Source organism: Limanda limanda, chromosome 4 (assembly GCF_963576545.1).
Source record: "Limanda limanda chromosome 4, fLimLim1.1, whole genome shotgun sequence".
NCBI lineage: Eukaryota > Metazoa > Chordata > Actinopteri > Pleuronectiformes > Pleuronectidae > Limanda > Limanda limanda.
Window position 1 is genome coordinate 30,059,829 of NC_083639.1, and position 19,489 is coordinate 30,079,317.

General features: G+C 39.2%; 1 protein-coding gene across 1 annotated transcript; it reads left to right on the forward strand.

The window, feature by feature from the left end:
• Positions 1-3,499: 3,499 nt before the first annotated feature.
• On the forward strand, positions 3,500-17,308 carry LOC132999956 (gastrula zinc finger protein XlCGF57.1-like; the record flags this gene model as incomplete). Its single annotated transcript, XM_061069762.1, has 2 exons — positions 3,500-3,857; positions 16,732-17,308. Coding segments are annotated over 2 exons (816 nt in total), but the record flags the coding sequence as incomplete, so codon positions are not given.
• Between the last annotated feature and the right edge of the window lie 2,181 nt (positions 17,309-19,489).

Genomic DNA, 19,489 nt, shown 5'->3' on the forward strand with positions numbered 1-19,489 from the left:
GGCGTGGGATAAGAGTCCAAGCCAGGTGGGGGTCCCGGTGTCAAATAACCAAATAACCGGTGGCCAAATTAACTCCCGCCCAAATTAAACCAAACTATACCCCGGGGTGTAAAACAGCCTAGGCCATACTATACCGCTCCAGGCCAGAGTATACCCCAGGGGATAAACTGTCCAGGGCAAAACTATACATGGTGGATATGTGGTTGATTTAGCTCTAAGGTCAGGTAGGCATAGTAGTTGTGTTGTGCTATCAAAGCATTTGAATCTTCAAAATCTAGGCTGGATATTCTCTTATATTTTAATGATAATTTACACTGCATTAATTGGAATTCAGCTGTAGGCATATACTAGGAGATCTGTATCAGAGACTAATTGTATCCACAATTTAAGTACTGCAAGCTAGACTATTATGCAGTTGTAGACACAACACAGGGGGTCCCTGGGCCTGAGAGGGGAAGGAAAGGGGTTAAATGTGGCTATAATATGGACTATTAAATGTGACTTAAACTAGACAAAAATGTTCTGAGTTTCCATCAACGAAAACTAGACTAAAACTAAGAAGGATAAAAATGACTCAATGTGACTAAAGCTAATATGCATTTTCATCCATAGACTATACTAAATCTAAAAAAGATACCAAAATTAACACTGGTGTCATGAAGTTGAAATTTGAGTTATAAGAACAATGTTAGTATTGGTGTAGCGAGCTAGAGAGTTTAATCAGACCGGATTCAACTAATCAACAGCTATCTTGGAATGAAAAAAGTATGTCAGGCTGTCCAAATACACCAAAATGCTTAATAACTAAATAAGCTGGGCAAGGAGTTAGACATTTTACCTTACTGGCCATCAAAGAGCATGACAACTCTTTCATACATGCAAAGCAGCTCACAGAAATATATCCCAACTTGTGTATTGCTCTGCGGATCAGAGCAACACTACCAGTAACAGTAGCTTCAGCCGAGAGGAGTTTTTCTAAATTCAAACTGTTGAAAACGATGTTTTGATTGATGACTTTGCAGAAAGGAAGGCCAGAAGGATTGCACTGTAACCCTTGAAGTGTGATGCTAGGGAGTGGAATGTTTGTTTATTTTGCATATTCTATTTTGATTATTTAAAACGTGTAACATATTATACATATATCATTTAAATTGAAAGCACACTTGCATATATTATTTTATTTCTTGTTATTATAATTATTATTGTTTGCTAGCTAAGTTGTCATTTGTTTTGATTCTTTAGTGTGCACTTTGCATTTCTTCTTAGCTCTCGTTCTTGTGATAAATAAAGGTGCAGTACTTTACTGTAGAACTGTTAAGAAGTTTTGAATTTTTCCTTTTTGGGGGGAGGCTCCAGGGGTGAAGCTTGCCTTTATAAGCCCTGCTTAATGCAAGCAGAGGAGTAGAGTTTGCTGAGGCGAGATGGGATAGCTGATTCCTCTAACACCATTTTTTTTATATATATATATAATAATTAACTTTTATTATATTATGTTACAATTGCATTATGTTTTGGCTATGTGCTTTTATTTTAATGTGTAACACTACTGAGAGGTGTTTTGATCTTTGGTTGTTTTGATGTTATCAGTTTATCTGGTTGAAGTAATAAAAGTCTTTGTTTTAGAGTTTTAAGATTTAAGTTGGTTAGCTTTCTCCCTTAATTTACCTGACAAAGCTGAACTAAAATGTTGAAAAATTAAGTAATTCTTGTGTTTATCATTCAACACGACTGATATCATGGGGGTATAATCTGGCCTGAGGGGTATGAATTGGCCTAGGCTATAATATACCCGGGGTATAATCTAGCCTAGGCCCCTTTAACCCTGGGTATAGTTCGGCCGGGGGGTATACTATGGCCTGTTACACTTGTAACTCCAGTCTGTCAATTAATCCTAAACCTAAACTCAATTACAACTCATTTGAATGTCTTGTTCTGAGTCTTTCACGCCAATCCAAGAAACACCAACAGCCAATCATATTTGCTGTAGTACCGTGCTCCTGGGGCTTATACTGAATATTTTTCAAACCTAGTCCCAATAAAATTATTATTATTGGTGACTTTAATATTCATGTTGACCATAATAAAGATAGCCTTATTGTAGGGCTGTGCAATTAATCAAATTTTAATCGTGATTTCGATTTTTTGGGTCAAATGATCTCCAAACTTATATAATCGAGTTGAAACGATTTTCTGAAATTACATGCACAATTCAGTCCTTCCCCCAAAGCATTCAACGCGGCCCTGCTGACTGGCTCTCACTCTCAAGCAGCTGTAAAGTGAAGGAGGAGAGTTGTGTGTGTGGTGACCGGCGGTATTTAAAAAAAACACCACGAGTGGAAAATGGCAGAGGGAGGGCAAACCCGCTTGATCGACAAAAAGGGTAGAAAAAGTTCTCTTGTATGGGAACACCTCGGATTCTTAGAATCTGAAGAGGAGCAGCACCACACAATGTAGCGGACGCACAGCGCCATTCTATAGCACGTAGCCGATAAATAAATGCATCATATTTTCAAACTCAGAAGTAATCGTTTGAATAATTGTGATTTCAATATTATCCAAAATAATCGTGATTATGAATTTTTTTTTTCATAATCGAGAAGGAACCGCTCACAGGCTAACGTAAGCTAGCATCAGCTCGAGCAGCGGAGTTAATACTCCACTTCCTGTCTCTGTCTGCTGCACCTGGCTGCTCCACCTCTCACCTGAATAATGAGGAGGATTTAATGCTGTTGTGAACGAGTCTGTGCAGAAAACCTGCTGCTGTGAATGAAAAACTTTTCTTTACCAGAAACCTTTTGTTTTATGCTGCTTCCTTTACGAGCTGCGTCGTAACACCAACTGTAAACAACCTCAACATCTCTACTTCCTGAATGTGATCGTTCAAAAATCACAACAGTCGACATTAAACGACACAACACAAGTTTTTCAAAACACTTCAGGAAACTCTGAAATTATAAACGTGTGTTTTTGTGTTTCAGTGTGTCCTGCAGACGTCCAGCAACTGATGGTGAAGAAAGAAGAGGTTCCCCCTGAGGAGGAGCAGCAGTGGAGCCCCATTGTGGACCAGGAGGACCCAGAGCCCCACCACATTAAAGAGGAACAGGAGGAACCGTGGACCAATCAGGATGGTCAGCAGCTTCAAGGACTGGAGGAGGCTGATATCAAGTTCACATTGACTCCTGTCGCTGTGAAGAGTGAAGAAGATGAAGAGAAACTTAAATTGTCAAAGCTTCATCCGAGTGAGACGAAGGAGAACAGAGCGGACTGTGGAGGACCAGAACCATCCAGGAACTCAGGTCCTGATGGACGTTTACAACAAGGTCCTGAGGACAAGACTGAAGACTCTTCTGAGACTGAAGAGAGTGAGGGTGATTGGCTGGAGACCAGGGAAACTCAGACTGGTTTAAATACAAGAAACAACAAACAGCCTCTAAGTGATGTGGGATGTAAGACAGAAAAAAAATCGTTCAGTTGCTCTGAGTGTGGTAAAAGATTTAACCAAAGGGGCCATCTAAATACACATGTGATGATTCATACAGGAGAGAAACCGTTTAGTTGCTCTGAGTGTGGTAAAAGATTTAACCATAGGGGCAGTCTAAATACACATATGAGGATTCATACAGGAGAGAAAGCGTTTAGTTGCTCTGAGTGTGGTAAAAGATTTAACCATAGGGGCAGTCTAAATACACATATGAGGATTCATACAGGAGAGAAAGCGTTTAGTTGCACTGAGTGTGGTAAAAGATTTAACCAAAGGGGCCATCTAAATACACATATGAGGATTCATACTGGAGAGAAACCGTTTAGTTGCTCTGAGTGTGGTGAAAGATTTAACCAAAGGGGCCATCTAAATACACATGTGAGGATTCATAAAGGAGAGAAGTGATTCAGTTGCAACAAAAGATTTATTAGGATTTATTAGCAGATATTCATAGTTTACATATTCATAGTTCACTGTTTTAAATAAACTACTAACAGGTTTTATGTCCCTAGAAAATATAAATCATTGAATAACATGAAAGATCTGTGTTTATATATCTTATTTCTACATAATTTATCTATTTTTCTTAATGTCCCTCTTGTAATTTTTAAGGTTAAAGTGTGTTCCTTGCCCAGTATGTATGTGTGTTCTTAACAAGTTCATATGATTAAATATGTTTGTTTTAAAACAATGGTTTCTTGGTTCGTGAGATTCAATGACAGTGTGTGTTCTCCTTTATGTATTGCATGTGTTTCCAAGAATAAATGTCTAATAAAAAGATAAAGGCGTCGTCGCCCTCCTCTTTGTTTCTGTATGAACGGAGGCTGCACTGGCTACAGTTGAATTGTCTCCTCAAGAGACATATTAATCAGCTTCTCACAGTCAGACATGTTTGTTTACGTTTGACGTGAAGTCGGAACTCAGCAATTTCAGGTCAGAATATCTGACATGCGAGTCGTTTGGAACGTAGCATTACACTCACGCATGAATGACGGTTAATGTCAAACAGCAGGATTGTTAAATTCAGAGACAGCTGTGATGTCCCCAATCTATCAAATTTGAAGATAATTATTTTTATGTTTGTGCTGAGATGTTTTGGTTCCGTCGGTCAATCGGTGTGATACTGGACTCAGTAGATCACAGATCTATATAAAACAACATAGATCATAGGGCAGTGATTCAAAACAAACATTTAATCTAATGAGCAATTAGCAGACAAGGATCGACGTCACGTGACTTACGGAGGAAGTGAAGCGTTAATCTTTGCCGCAATGCGCAAAACGCATGTCACGCTTCAAAATGCATGTGCTCGGGCCCGTTCAGTGCTGCTTTGCAGTCCTAGAAATTGTAATTGTAATTTTTAATTGTTTTTGTTTTCATCTCAATTTGAAGTTGATCTGATGTAAGCCCTGGTACAAGTTCCTCAAAGTAAAAATGTGGAATGTGGCCAAAATGGCCACTAAATGCAAAATGGCGGCCTTCCTGTTGTGTTTTCCATAATGCCCCTTGAGACTTTTTTGTTTCCTGGTCATGATAGATCGGTTAATTTGTAGTTGCAACTCTAGGAGAATGATAATAATGATGAAATATATTTTTTTCAAGACATGTATGAAAAGGAACTGTGCAGTGGTGGTGTCTGTTTAACTGAGGATTATGTATCAGTGGTCACATCAGGTTTGATTGTCTTATTTATTTCAATATTTTTCTGTTTCTCGGATAATTAAAAAAAACATAAATGCTTCTTTTAATATGTTCTCAGAGTCAACGGAAAGCCAATGAGCTGTCTGACTCCACAGCCACATAGTGCTAATTGCCATTCACCCATATCTTGTGTATTAATTGGGGGGGGGGGGGTCTAAAAATCCATTTGATAATGAATCTTAATAGGAGAAATAAGCAACTGAATGAATAAATGAATTATTAATTTCCCTTTTTCCTATTTGCTTTTCAACCTGCTGAGTCATTTATTTTCTCCATTCAACCTCTCCATTCCGTGACACTTTGGGCCTTGTGCTGATAAAACAAGGTCAAACAAAGCAAATTAGCCACGAAATCTAATTTCATTTAGTTCTTTAATAATATTGACGTTTTTCATTTAACAAGGGACAATACAATGAAAGTCAAAAATGATTAATAACAGTTGAATGCACAGATTAATTTGTCTCTGATATTTCTTTGAGAAAAAACAAGGTTTATTGAAACTCACTTTTATCGTCTGCTAAAAAGGCACAAGGAGGCTGATTGGAGCACGGCAATAACTTATCAATGATCAAACATGACACAGTCATCCAATGAAACTCTGCATTAGTTAATAAAAAGGCTGATGTTGAGGAAAAGTTAAGAAGAAAATAAACATTTGCAAGAAGCAAATAAAGCAAATTCTTTGTTTGATAACATGAACAAAATTATCTCAACAAAATAGCAAAAATACCTACAAATCCCTTCAGAGAACACATAATGAATAAGTATCATTAAGAGCTGATTGAGACACATTAAAAACATTGTGAACAGCAGCTCGAGACAGAAAGTTCAATCTGTTACCTACTGCCGGAACAATATGTCAAGTAATGTGAAGTATTTTCTAACAATGCTTCTATAACAAGAGGGATAAATCTTTATACAGCATTTGAATCTTCCTCCAGAACCCTGTTCAGTACAATCTCTCAAATCTATAAGATGAGACAACACACGATGGCTTCAGATAACAATCACAAGTGCAAATGTCTGTCTATAAGTCGAGCGGATTTATGTTATAAAAAGTTTTTACAGCATCTACTTTATAACATGATCTGTTTGCAAATGTAGAAATGTATTTTTTTATCATAATAATGTGCTTGTATTGAGAAGAATAGAGGAGCTGATACTCAGTGTATGTAATGATCAGTAAGGCTTTGTATTATTTACAGTACAATAAGGATTAGTTGGCAGTTGTGTTAAACACTGTGTTGTGTTGTTTTGTTGATAGATTTCTTGTAGTGCACATGCAGAAGAGTTTATGATACTAATGATAAGGCCTCCAGGTCAAAGCCTCAGCATGCAGAATAAAGACAAAGACAGAAACTGCAGATATAAAGAAACAAAAAAAATGACCCTGTGTCCAAGTTGCCTGGTTTTAAAACACAAACTCTTCTTTGACTTCATCCTCCTCTGACCACGATTTCCAAAAACTGTAGTTCAAAAATACTTCTATCCATCTTCAGAGTCATGATCGAATCCAAACTTTAATGTGTGCCGTGAAGAACAAGACTTTTCATCTTCACTCAGAAGCGGAACCAGCCACTAGTTTCCTCGGAGCTGTCAAAGTCGATTCCTTCACACAGGGACTCCTTGAAGAGAGAGGAAACGTCACTGACACTCACAGATTAATGCCTCACAGCAGAAAATACTATTAGAGGAAACTAATAGAGTCTCAGGAGTCTTAAGTTCCTATTTGGAAAATTTGGTAATTCATGTGGAGTGCTGTTAAACGGCTGCAGCACTGGAGACTGTTCATTAGAACATTGTCTAAGAAGAAGTTATTAATTATTAATCACTTTTCTGAACCTACGTGTGATTGCTTCACTTTAATCAATACTGAGACACTCTTAAATAACCATCTTATAATTATTAATACATTATATATGTGCACAGCAAAGTATAGTTACTTGTCTATCATTTGACTTCTTTAAAACATATCTAGGTGTCTGACAAATGTGATAATCAAATGCTTTTAAAGAAGCTGTTTTTTACTGTCGCAGCCATTTATTAAGCTTCCAAAGAATCAGGGTGCGATAGTCGTTCTTGATAACGTCGCTGAGAAGAAACATATCGACAGCAGCTTTCTGAGTTCAAAGGTGATGGAAGGTTGAAGAAACCAAAGTGCTGGAAAACCATAAAAAAACATGAAACACTGTGATAACGTACATTCAGATAACATGACTTGAACAATGGGATGAATTATGGGAAAGAAAATGAAACGTTGGCTACACGTTTTTTTAACCCAAAAAAAATAATCCCAAAAATCTGCTTCCTATTCAGGGCTGAAAGACTGGTTCAGAAGGAGAGAGAGAGAGAGAGATAGAGAGAGAGAGAGAGAGAGAGAGAGAGAGAGAGAGAGAGAGAGAGAGAGAGAGAGAGAGGAGAGAGAGATGGGCCGAAGCACTGTACCCACAAGGCAAGGCCAACACATACACAACAAATATACTTATGAATATGCATTTGTAAATAAAAAAACAATTTTTATGGGTTTAAAATCTATAATTTACATTTTATATTAATTTCCAATTGCAGTTAAATGTTCTCAAATGGATTTCAGTAAAAAAAATAACTGTCGCTCTAGAAAATAGTCTAAATCTAAAATTTAAGATAAAAAAAATTGATGCTGATATAAATGATTGTCTTATAGAAGAGGCTCGTGAAGTGATTACTACTCTTAAACCACCTCATCTCCACATAAAGTTTTAATTACATTTTATTTCAGCAGAGGCTCAACTCATCAGGAGTGTTTCTCATAAAGAGACATGCTGTTCTGCATATTCACGCTGGAAACAGACCAGTGGTGAAGCAAAGGTCATGCAAGACAAACATCAGACGGCCAAGAAACATTCAAGAAAGAGAACTTTCCTTCGAGACCCGACACGTGACAGACACACAGAGACGAGTCCCATGTCAACACGGAGATGGAGACATATTTGAAGGGGGGGGGCTGTAACTCTTTCACTAACTTGGCTTTGCCGTCCCTCTGGCATCAGAGCTGATGGCGTGGGGGCAAGCGGTAGCCAGGGCGGGTTGCCTGCACTGTAGAGCCTGGGGCGCTTGAACTGGACGTGACAAGGGAGTGTAACTATTCCGCCGAGGTACGAGAGCAGAGTCCCTCAGGGTTTCATCCTGGTAGGAGATGAGATGCTGCAAGGTGTTAAAGGACAAAACAAAAGATCTGGGGACTCCTGATCACAGCCGAGCAGAGTAAGATAAGATAAGATACACTTTATTTGTCCCACACACATGCACAACATGCAGAAACACACTCATGCAATGAAGGGAATTTTGTCTTATGCATTTTTCCCATCTGGTGAAGGACACACAGAGCAGTGGGCAGCCATGTACAGCGCCCGGGGAGCAAGGTGCCTTGCTCAGGGACACTAGGCAGGGTAGGGGGAATAGTCTTTTTGATTCTTGGACAGAACCAGGTTCGTCTTTCGTTGTTGATCGTTGTTCAACAACGATCAACGACCAGGCAAGTTTTTGCAGAAACTCCGCGGAGTCAAACATCGAAACAGAGACCCTCTCCGCCAGAAGTCCAAGACCCTGCCACTAGTCCACCGCCTCTGGTTACTCTGGCACTAGTAACCATCATGTCCACATTGACTCTAATAACAGGCTCAACAACAGAAGCCAATTCAAAGGAGACTTTGAATTGAATTGGAGAATTTAAGGGGACTGTTAATGAGTCATTCTAGTTTGTGCATGTAAAAAAACGGCAGTTAAAAAGCCCAAAGTCCTCAGTGAAGGAAGCTCCTCTCCCCCACAGACAACATAGCTCCTGAAGCTCCTCAAGCACCCGAAGCTCATGAAGCTCCAGAAGCTCCTGAAGCTGCAGAGGAACTGCAGCAAAGGACAGTCTGAAGAAAGTGATGTGTTTTCTGAAGATTGGAGCAAGTAAACCTTTTCAAATCAAAACACAAATTCAAATTATGACCCTGAATATGTCTCCTTTTAATGATAGAATCAGTAAAGCACAACCCTCACACACCTTCTCTTCATTTAAGGGTATAAACCTTTAAAATAATTCAAAGAAGCTCAAATACAGCTTTTCATTCATCCATAACCAGAGCGATGGTAATAATGATTATTTCAGCCGAGCAGGGCAGCACGATCAGCCAGGGCTTTAGTCCATAACATATAAAACATTTCATTTCATTAGCTGAGCTGCAGGCAGGTTCAAGATTCAAGGGACATGGATTAAAAAGAGGGAGTTAAAGAAGCAAGGCCTCACATGCAAGCATTGAACTAGTGGATACAACAAACAAGAGCCTGTTAGACTCTGGATTAGATGTTGTGGTTTCGCTGATTAATTGTGAATTATTTTTGATGAAAGTCAACAACACACACACATACTTTACACATGTGATAACTTCGGATGGAGTGAGAGTGCACGTGGATGTTCATGAGGTAATACACGATCTTGCTCTGGATGTAGTCCTGCACCCGGTTCACCAGGAAACGCCGGCCCACGTTTATCACCTTGATAAACGACAGGTCCCTGCAGGTGGTGAAGGATCATGGGGGACTGAACTTAAAATCTGCTTACTGACGCCATCTAGTGTTCATTTGTTGCAAACTGCTATAAAGCAGCTATCACCTCAGGGTCGTCGCACACCGACTCCACCAAGAACACATGTTGGAGAGAGGTCAGAGGTCAACGTACGACTTAAGGCCGGCGCATGCTTCTGCCTCGTCAGGGGCCCGCAGGCACGCAGCTGTAACGCAGGACTCGTTGTCATTCATGGTTCTCCAACCGTTGCGCGTGTGTTGCCATGCAATTCCCCGCCAGAACACTAGGCGCAGTAATGTTTTTTGTCGAAGTCGGCTCTTCTTCGGAGCCTTTTTCTGGCGGAAAAATCCTCCGGTTAGTGACATGTTATACTAGTGGACATAGCGTCGGATCTCTTCTGCCAAGTGCTCTTCTATCTGGTCCATATTCGTTCTTCTAAATCTTCCGTGGTTTCCGGGCATGAACCGGAAATGCGACTCCGGAAATGATGTAGTCAGCGGACCAATCACAGCCCTCGCGGCCGGGTGACCCTTGCGGGGCTTTGCCGTCTAGTTAGAAAAATTGGCCGACGCACGTAAGCACGTAGGAAGGGCCGTGAGGGGCCCGGAAGGGCTCCTGCGTCTCCGTTCCCGTGAAAACGCAGAAGCATGCGCCGGCCTTAACACGCAATCAAAACAAGATCATCCAGTTTTTAAATGAGACATTGAATGGGCCCTGTGGAGTTTTCATGTTAACATTTTTTTTTTAACAATATATTTATTGAGTTTTACATAAAAGAAACATACATTCAAACATTTATAAACATACAAACGTTTATGAGCACCCCCAACCCACAATCAAACAATCAGGGTCAAGAAAAAGAGGCCAGAATTAAATAACTTAAATAGGATTAAATAAAATAATTTAAAAAAAATACATATATAAAAATATAAGAATAAATGAAAGTAAATAAAGACATAATTATACAAATACAGATAAATTTAATTAAATTACAATCAATCAAATCAAAAGCCTAGATAAAATAACGTTCTCTTATTCATAATATAAATTAGTTACAATTAATATTCATCCTATTAGGTGCTGCTTCTTTATTCTGTTTCACTCATTAATTTCCACTTGGTCGCTTTTTAAAAAATTGCATGAAGGTGTCCCATATCTCCTTGAATTTAAGCCAAGGCAAGAAGCCATTTCCCCTTAGCCACATTGCAGTTGTAGGACTGTCCATAGGTCCATACACAGGTTAATCAAAGGTGCTGTCTTTCGGCTTGGTGCAAAGTGATTAGGATAGATAGCTAATATACATCTTGTTAACATTTAAAAGTCTCACATTCATCATTTCACGTTCAACGCTACATAAACTGTGAATGTTTGAATGTGAATTTCAATTAAGTCCGATTTCCAAAGACAAAATAACAGCAGAATATAATAAAAACACTTCCAATGTTACCTTGAATGCATTCTCCTTCACAAAGCTTGAATGAGGTCTCTACGTTCTCTAGTTGTGTTTGTTGCATCAAAAACCTGAGAAAACAAGAACATTTGTATAACTTGGACAGTGTCAGCTTCAGAGTGACAGCAGCAGCCTGTTTGATATCTAGGTCACAATTCAGGCGTGAGATGCTGTCAGGAGCCCGTCACGTTTTCACGAGACAAACCCCATTTCCACCAGATACGACCGTGAGTGGAGAGAGGCAGCTGTGCTCTGTGGAAATTAGCATTGATTTTATTATGTATCGGCGTGAAGTCTAATAACATGAACACTCCCTACTTGAACAGATCTATTAGTCTGTATGTAATAATACCGATGGCGCCGCCTACTGGCAACAGGAAATAAGCTTTGTTTCACAACTATCGGAGTCTCTGTTTCCTGTCTTTGTCTCTTTGTCCCCTCAGAGACTCAGCGTGAGGAGGAAGGAGCAACATGTCCGCCATGCAGCTGCTGCGGGAGTCGGTACATGAGCGGATCCGCGCTGCCGCTGAAGACTTCCTGCTGCAGGTGGAGGAAGGAGGAGGAAAGGCTCGAGTCCCGGAGCTGAGAGCGATGCTCACCGAGCGGCTCGCGGCGGCGGTGGAGGAGATCCTCGCCGGGCTGGAGGAAACCGTGGCTGGGTACGAGGAGCGAGTGGAGCGGACAGAGCTGGAGATCTGCCGCCAGAGGAGGCTGCTCGATGCCGTGATGCAGCCCGAAGTCCGGCTGCAAAGAGCAGGTCAGTCCCTATAGGAACCGCTAACAGGCTAACGTTAGCTAGCATCATATCTATCTATATCTATCTATGCTGCTCACGCTCTGTGAACTAGCTCCTCTGCTAACAGCTGTTTCTCTGCATCACTCCGGCTACAATCACCGGTCTGTAGTTAAACAGCCACACATCCCAGCCCCTCCTCTCTGGTGCTTCGTGACTCTGTGTTCTGTGTGAGCTCAGCCTCGTAGTCTAACAGGCTGATACAGCAGCGATGGCTTCTCTCTCTCCCTCTTGCTCCGAGTGGCTCATGTTCACTGACTCCTCCGCCTCCATTAACAGTAGAGCTACATGTAATAAATGCAGTGTGTTGGTAGCGATGGAGGTGAGAGGCTCAGCGACGTAGAACCTCCGTTAGCTGTAGTTAGCTTAGCCGCCGCTAGCCACCTAGCTTAGCACGTAGCCACCTAGCTTACCACGTAGCTTAGCCTAAGCTAGCTCTGTTATCTAGGAATATTACCCAGTCTATAACATGACAACCCAGAGTTGGGACCAGGAAGCAGAGCTGCAGTGCTACACACTTCTCTGCTCCCTCTGGATCAGTCACACAACCCCATAGAGACTGTGTCTGTCCACCGTCCGATTAAATGATTTAAATCAAACATTTACAGAGCGAGAATTACACACAATAATCTAATAGAAATTAACACAACCTCTGCAACAACTCAGGAAACTAAGACTTTTAAATGTGGTCTTTTAAACACGAGATCACTGTCATCAAAAGCTATTTTCGTTAATGAACTAGTCTCAGATTATAACATAGATTTATTGTCCCTCACTGAGACGTGGCTGCATCCTGATGAATCAGAATCAGAAAGGATTTATTGCCAAGTAGCTTTACACCTACCTGGAATTTTCTTTGGTAAATAGGTGCATACATTTAACATAAAGCATAAAAACACAATAAGTACTTCACATAAGAAAGAAATAACTGTTTATAAAATAATAATATCCAAGATATAAAAAGTTAAATAAAAAGTAAAGAGAGAGAGAGAGAAATGTGGATGTGCAATATACTGTTATATGTGTTAATGTAACACAGAATTGAGGCGTGGGTGCGGGTTAAGAGTCCAAGCCAGGTGGGGGTCCCTGTGTAACAAGCCAAATTAACTCCCGCCCAAATTAAACCAAACTATACCCCTCCAGGCCAGAGTATACCCCAGGGGATAAACTGTCCAGGGCAAAGCTATACATGGTGGATATGTGGTTGATTTAGCTCTAAGGTCAGGTAGGCATAGTAGTTGTGTTGAATCTTCAAAATCTAGGCTGGATATTCTCTTATATTTTAATGATAATTTACACTGCATTAATTGGAATTCAGCTGTAGGCATATACTAGGAGATCTGTATCAGAGACTAATTGTATCCACAATTTAAGTACTGCAAGCTAGACTATTATGCAGTTGTAGACACAACACAGGGGGTCCCTGGGCCTGAGAAGGGAAGGAAAGGGGTTAAATGTGGCTATAATATGGACTATTAAATGTGACTTAAACTAGACAAAAATGTTCTGAGTTTCCATCAACGAAAACTAGACTAAAACTAAGAAGGATAAAAATGACTCAATGTGACTAAAGCTAATATGCATTTTCATCCATAGACTATACTAAATCTAAAAAAGATACCAAAATTAACACTGGTGTCATGAAGTTGAAATTTGAGTTATAAGAACAATGTTAGTATTGGTGTAGCGAGCTAGAGAGTTTAATCAGACCGGATTCAACAGCTATCTTGGAATGAAAAAAGTATCAGGCTGTCCAAATACACCAAAATGCTTAATAACTAAATAAGCTGGCCAAGGAGTTAGACATTTTACCATACTGGCCATCAAAGAGCATGACAACTCTTTCATACATGCAAAGCAGCTCACAGAAATATATCCCAACTTGTGTATTGCTCTGCGGATCAGAGCAACACTACCAGTAACAGTAGCTTCAGCCGAGAGGAGTTTTTCTAAATTCAAACAGTTGAAAACGATGTTTTGATTGATGACTTTGCAGCAAGGAAGGCCAGAAGGATTGCACTGTAACACTTGAAGTGTGATGCTAGGGAGTGGAATGTAAATAGTTATTGAGACAAAATTAATTTATACTATTTATTTATTTGTTTGTTTATTTTGCATATTCTATTTTGATTATTTAAAACGTGTAACATATTATACATATATCATTTAAATTGAAAGCAAACTTGCATATATAATTTTATTTCTTGTTATTATAATTATTATTGTTTGCTATCTAAGTTGTCATTTGTTTTGATTCTTTAGTGTGCACTTTGCATTTCTTCTTAGCTCTCGTTCTTGTGATAAATAAAGGTGCAGTACTTTACTGTAGAACTGTTAGGAAGTTTTGATTTTTTCTTTTTTGGGGGGAGGCTCCAGGGGTGAAGCTTGACTTTATAAGATCTGCTTAATGCAAGCAGAGGAGTAGAGTTTGCTGAGGCGAGATGGGATAGCTGATTCCTCTAACACCATTTTTTTTATATATATATATATAATAATTAACTTTTATTATATTATGTTACTATTACATTATGTTTTGGGTATGTGCTTTTATTTTAATGTGTAACACTACTGAGAGGTGTTTTGATCTTTGGGGATGTTTTGATGTTATCAGTTTTTCTGGTTGAAGTAATAAAAGTCTTTGTTTTAGAGTTTTAAGATTTAAGTTAGTTAGCTTTCTCCCTTAATTTACCTGACAAAGCTGAACCACCAATAAAATGTTGAAAAATTAAGTAATTCTTGTGTATATCATTCAACACGACTGATATCATGGGGTTATAATCTGACCTGAGGGGAATGAATTGGCCTAGGCCAGAATATACCCGGGGTATAATCTAGCCTAGGCCCCTTTAACCCCGGGTATAGTTCGGCGGGGGGGTATACTATGGCCTGTTACACTGGGCCTTGTTGATAAGGCCAACTGCAGCCGGGAAGAAGCTGGTCTTGTGGCGGGAGGTTTTGGAATATGTCAGTCTAAATGAATCTACTCCCCCCAGTCATATAATTTCACACGTTCCCAGAGAATTTGGACGAGGAGGTGGAGTTGCTGCTATTTTTAACTCCAGTCTATGAATTAATCCTAAACCTAAACTCAGCTACAACTCATTTGAATGTCTTGTTCTTAGTCTTCCACGCCAATCCAAGAAACACCAACAGCCAATCATATTTGCTGTAGTACCGTGCTCCTGGGGCTTATACTGAATATTTAAAGGAATTCCCTGAGTTTTTTTCAAACCTAGTCCTAAAGACTGATCAAATTATTATTATTGGTGACTTTAATATTCATGTTGACCATAATAAAGATAGCCTTAGCGTAGGGCTGTGCAATTAATCAAATTTTAATCGTGATTTCGATTTTTGGGTCAAATGATCTCCAAACTAAAATAATCGAGTTGAAACTATTTTCTGAAATTACATGAACAATTCAGTCCTTCCCCCAAAGCATTCAACGCGGCCCTGCTGACTGGCTCTCACTCTCAAGCAGCTGTAAAGTGAAGGAGGAGAGTTGTGTGTGTGGTGACCGGCGGTATTTAAAAAAAACACCACGAGTGGAAAATGGCAGAGAGGAGCAGCACCACACAATGTAGCGGTCGCGCAGCGCCATTCTCAAGCACGCAGCCGCCTTTTTTTTTGGAGCGAAACACTGAATAAATGCATCATATTTTCAAACTCAAAAGTAATCGTTTGAATAATTGTGATTTCAACATTATCCAAAATAATCGTGATTATGATTTTTTTTTTTCATAATCAAGAAGGAACCGCTCACAGGCTAACGTAAGCTAGCATCAGCTCGAGCAGCGGAGTTAATACTCCACTTCCTGTCTCTGTCTGCTGCACCCGGCTGCTCCACCTCTCACCTGAATAATGAGGAGGATTTGATGTTGTTGTGAACGAGTCTGTGCAGAAAACCTGCTGCTGTGAATGAAAAACTTTTTTTTACCAGAAACCCTTTGTTTTATGCTGCTTCCTTTACGAGCTGCGTCGTAACACCAACTGTAAACGACCTCAACATCTCTACTTCCTGAATGTGATCGTTCAAAAATCCCAACAGTCGACATTAAACGACACAACACAAGTTTTTCAAAACACTTCAGTAAACTCTGAAATTATAAACGTGTGTATTTGTGTTTCAGTGTGTCCTGCAGACGTCCAGCAACTGATGGTGAAGAAAGAAGAGTTTCCCCCTGAGGAGCAGCAGTGGAGCCCCCTTGTGGACCAGGAGGACCCAGAGTCCCCCCACATTGAAGAGGAACAGGAGGAACCGTGGACCAGTCAGGATGGTCAGCAGCTTCAAGGACTGGAGGAGGCTGATATCAAGTTCACATTGACTCCTGTCGCTGTGAAGAGTGAAGAAGATGAAGAGAAACTTAAATCGTCAAAGCTTCATCCGAGTGTGATGAAGAAGAACAGAGCGGACTGTGGAGAACCAGAACCAGCCAGGAACTCAGGTCCTGATGGACGTTTACAACAAGGTCCTGAGGACAAGACTGAAGACTCTTCTGAGACTGAAGAGAGTGAGGGTGATTGGCTGGAGACCAGGGAAACTCAGACTGGTTTAAATACAAGAAACAACGAACAGCCTCTATGTGATGTGGGATGTAAGACAGAAAAAAAATCGTTTAGTTGCTCTGAGTGTGGTAAAAGATTTACAGCAAGGGGCCATCTAAATACACATATGAGGATTCATACAGGAGAGAAACCGTTTAGTTGCTCTGAGTGTGGTACTAGATTTAGCCAAAAGGGCGACCTAAATAGACATATGAGGATTCATACGGGAGAGAAAGCGTTTAGTTGCTCTGAGTGTGGTAAAAGATTTAATGAAAGAGGCATTCTAAATACACATATGAGGATTCATACAGGAGAGAAACCGTTTAGTTGCCCTGAGTGTGGGGAAAGATTTAACCGAAAGGGCAGTCTAAATAGACATATGAGGATTCATACAGGAGAGAAACCGTATATCTGCTCTGAGTGTGGTGAAAGATTTATCCATAGGGCCAATCTAAATAGACATATGAGGATTCATACGGGAGAGAAACCGTTTAGTTGCTCTGAGTGTGGTGAAAGATTTAACCAAAGGGGCATTCTAAATACACATATGAGGATTCATACTGGAGAGAAACCGTTTAGTTGCTCTGAGTGTGGTGAAAGATTTAGCCATAGGGGCAGTCTAAATAGACATATGAGGATTCATACAAGAAAGAAAGCGTTTAGTTGATCTGAGTGTGGTGAAAGATTTAAGATTCAGTCCTCTTGTACGAGACATGTGAGGATTCATAAAGGAGAGAAGTGATTCAGTTGCAACCTTTGCAACAAAAGATTTATTAGGATTTATCAGCAGATATTCATAGTATACATATTCATAGTTCACTGTTTTAAATAAACTACTAACAGGTTTTATGTCCCTAGAAAATATAAATCATTGAATAACATGAAAGATCTGTGTTTATATATCTTATTTCTACAGATTTCTACATAATTTATCTATTTTTCATAATGTCCTACACGTCATTTTAAGTTTAATGTGTGTTCCTTGCACAATATGAATGTGTGTTCTTAACTAGTTTATATGATTAAATATCTTTTTTTTTAAACAATGGTTTCTTGGTTCGTGAGATTGAATGACAGTGTGTGGTCTCCTTTATGTATTGCATGTGTTTCCAAGAATAAAAGTCTAATAAAAAGATAATGGCGTCGTCGCCCTCCTCTTTGTTTCTGTATGAACGGAGGCTGCACTGGCTACAGTTGAATTGTCTCCTCACGAGACAAATTAATCAGCTTCTCACAGTCAGACATGTTTGTTTACGTTTGACGTGAAGTCGGAACTGGGCAATTGAAACTTTTGTGTTTTTCTGGTCATGATAGATCGGTCAATGTGAACGTGTTCCAGGGGTCTCGTTCTATTTGATTTACGGTTTACAAAAGTTTGAAATAAGTATTCACTTGGTGCTGTCTGGTGTGTTTTGTTAGGCACAGCTTCAAGAAGAGTAAAGCTCAGCTCAGTGTTCATTTTCCAGTGCCTTTGTTGATGAAACAATGTGTTCCCTTAATTTGTAGTTGCAACTCTAGGAGAATGATAATAATGATGAAATATCTTATTTTCGAGACATCTATGAAAAGAAACTGAGCAGTGGTGGTCTCTGTTTATCTGAGTATTATGTATCAGTGGTCACATCAGGTTTGATTGTCTTATTTATTTCAATCTGTTTCTTTTTATGGGTTAAAAAAACAACATAAATGCTTCTTTTAATATGTTCTCCCAGTCAACAGAATGCCAATGAGCTGTCTAACTCCACAGGCCCATAGTGCTAATTGCCCTTCTCCCTTATCTGGTTTACTAATGGGGGGGGGGGGGGCAGTGATCTAAAAATCCATTTGATTATGAATCTGAATAAGAGAAATAAGCAACTGAATGATTGAATTATTAATTTCCCTTTTTCTTATTTGCTATTCACCCTAATGAGTAATTTAGCTTCTCCATTCAACCTCTCCATTCCGTGACACTTTGGGCCTTGTGCTGATAAAACAAGGTAAAACAAAGCAAATTAGCCACGAAATCTAATTTCATTTAGTTAGTTAATAATATTGACAGCGTTTTTAATATAACAAGGGACAATACAATGAAAGTTAAAAATGATCAATAACAGTTGAATGCACAGATTCATTTGTCTCTGATATTTCTTTGAGCAAAAACAAGACTCATTGAAACTCACTTTTATCGTCTGCTAAAAAGGAACAAGGAGGCTGATTGGAGCACGGCAATAACTTATCAATGATCAAATATTACACAGTCATCCAATGAAACTCTGCATTAGTAAATAAAAAGACCAATGTTGAGGAAAAGTCAAGAAGAAAATAAACGTTAGCAAGAAGCAAATAAAGCAAATTCTTCGTTTGATAACATGAACAAAAGTATCTCAACAAAATAGCAATAATACCTACAAATCCCTTCAAAGAACACATAATGAATATGTATCATTAAGAGCTGATTGAGACACATTAAAAACATTGTGAACAGCAGCTCGAGACAGAAAGTTCAATCTGTTACCTACTGCCGGGATAATATGTCAAGTAATGTGAAGTATTTTCTAACAATGCTTCTATAACAAGAGGGATAAATCTTTATAAAACATTTGAATCTTCCTTCAGAACCCTGTTCAGTACAATCTCTCAAATCTATAAGATGAGACAACACACGATGGCTTCAGATAACAATCACAAGTGCAAATGTCTGTCTATAAGATGCGGATTTATATTATAAAAAGTTTTTACAGCATTTACTTTATAACATGATCTGTTTGCAAATGTAGAAATGTATTTTTTACCATAATAATGTTCTTGTATTGAGAAGAATAGAGGAGCTGATACTCAGTGTATGAAATGATCAGTAAGGCTTTGTATTATTTACAGTACAATAAGGATTAGTTGGCAGTTGTGTAAAACACTGTATTGTGTTTTGTTAATATATATTTATTGTAGTGCACATGCAGAAGAGTTTATGATACTAATGATAAGGCC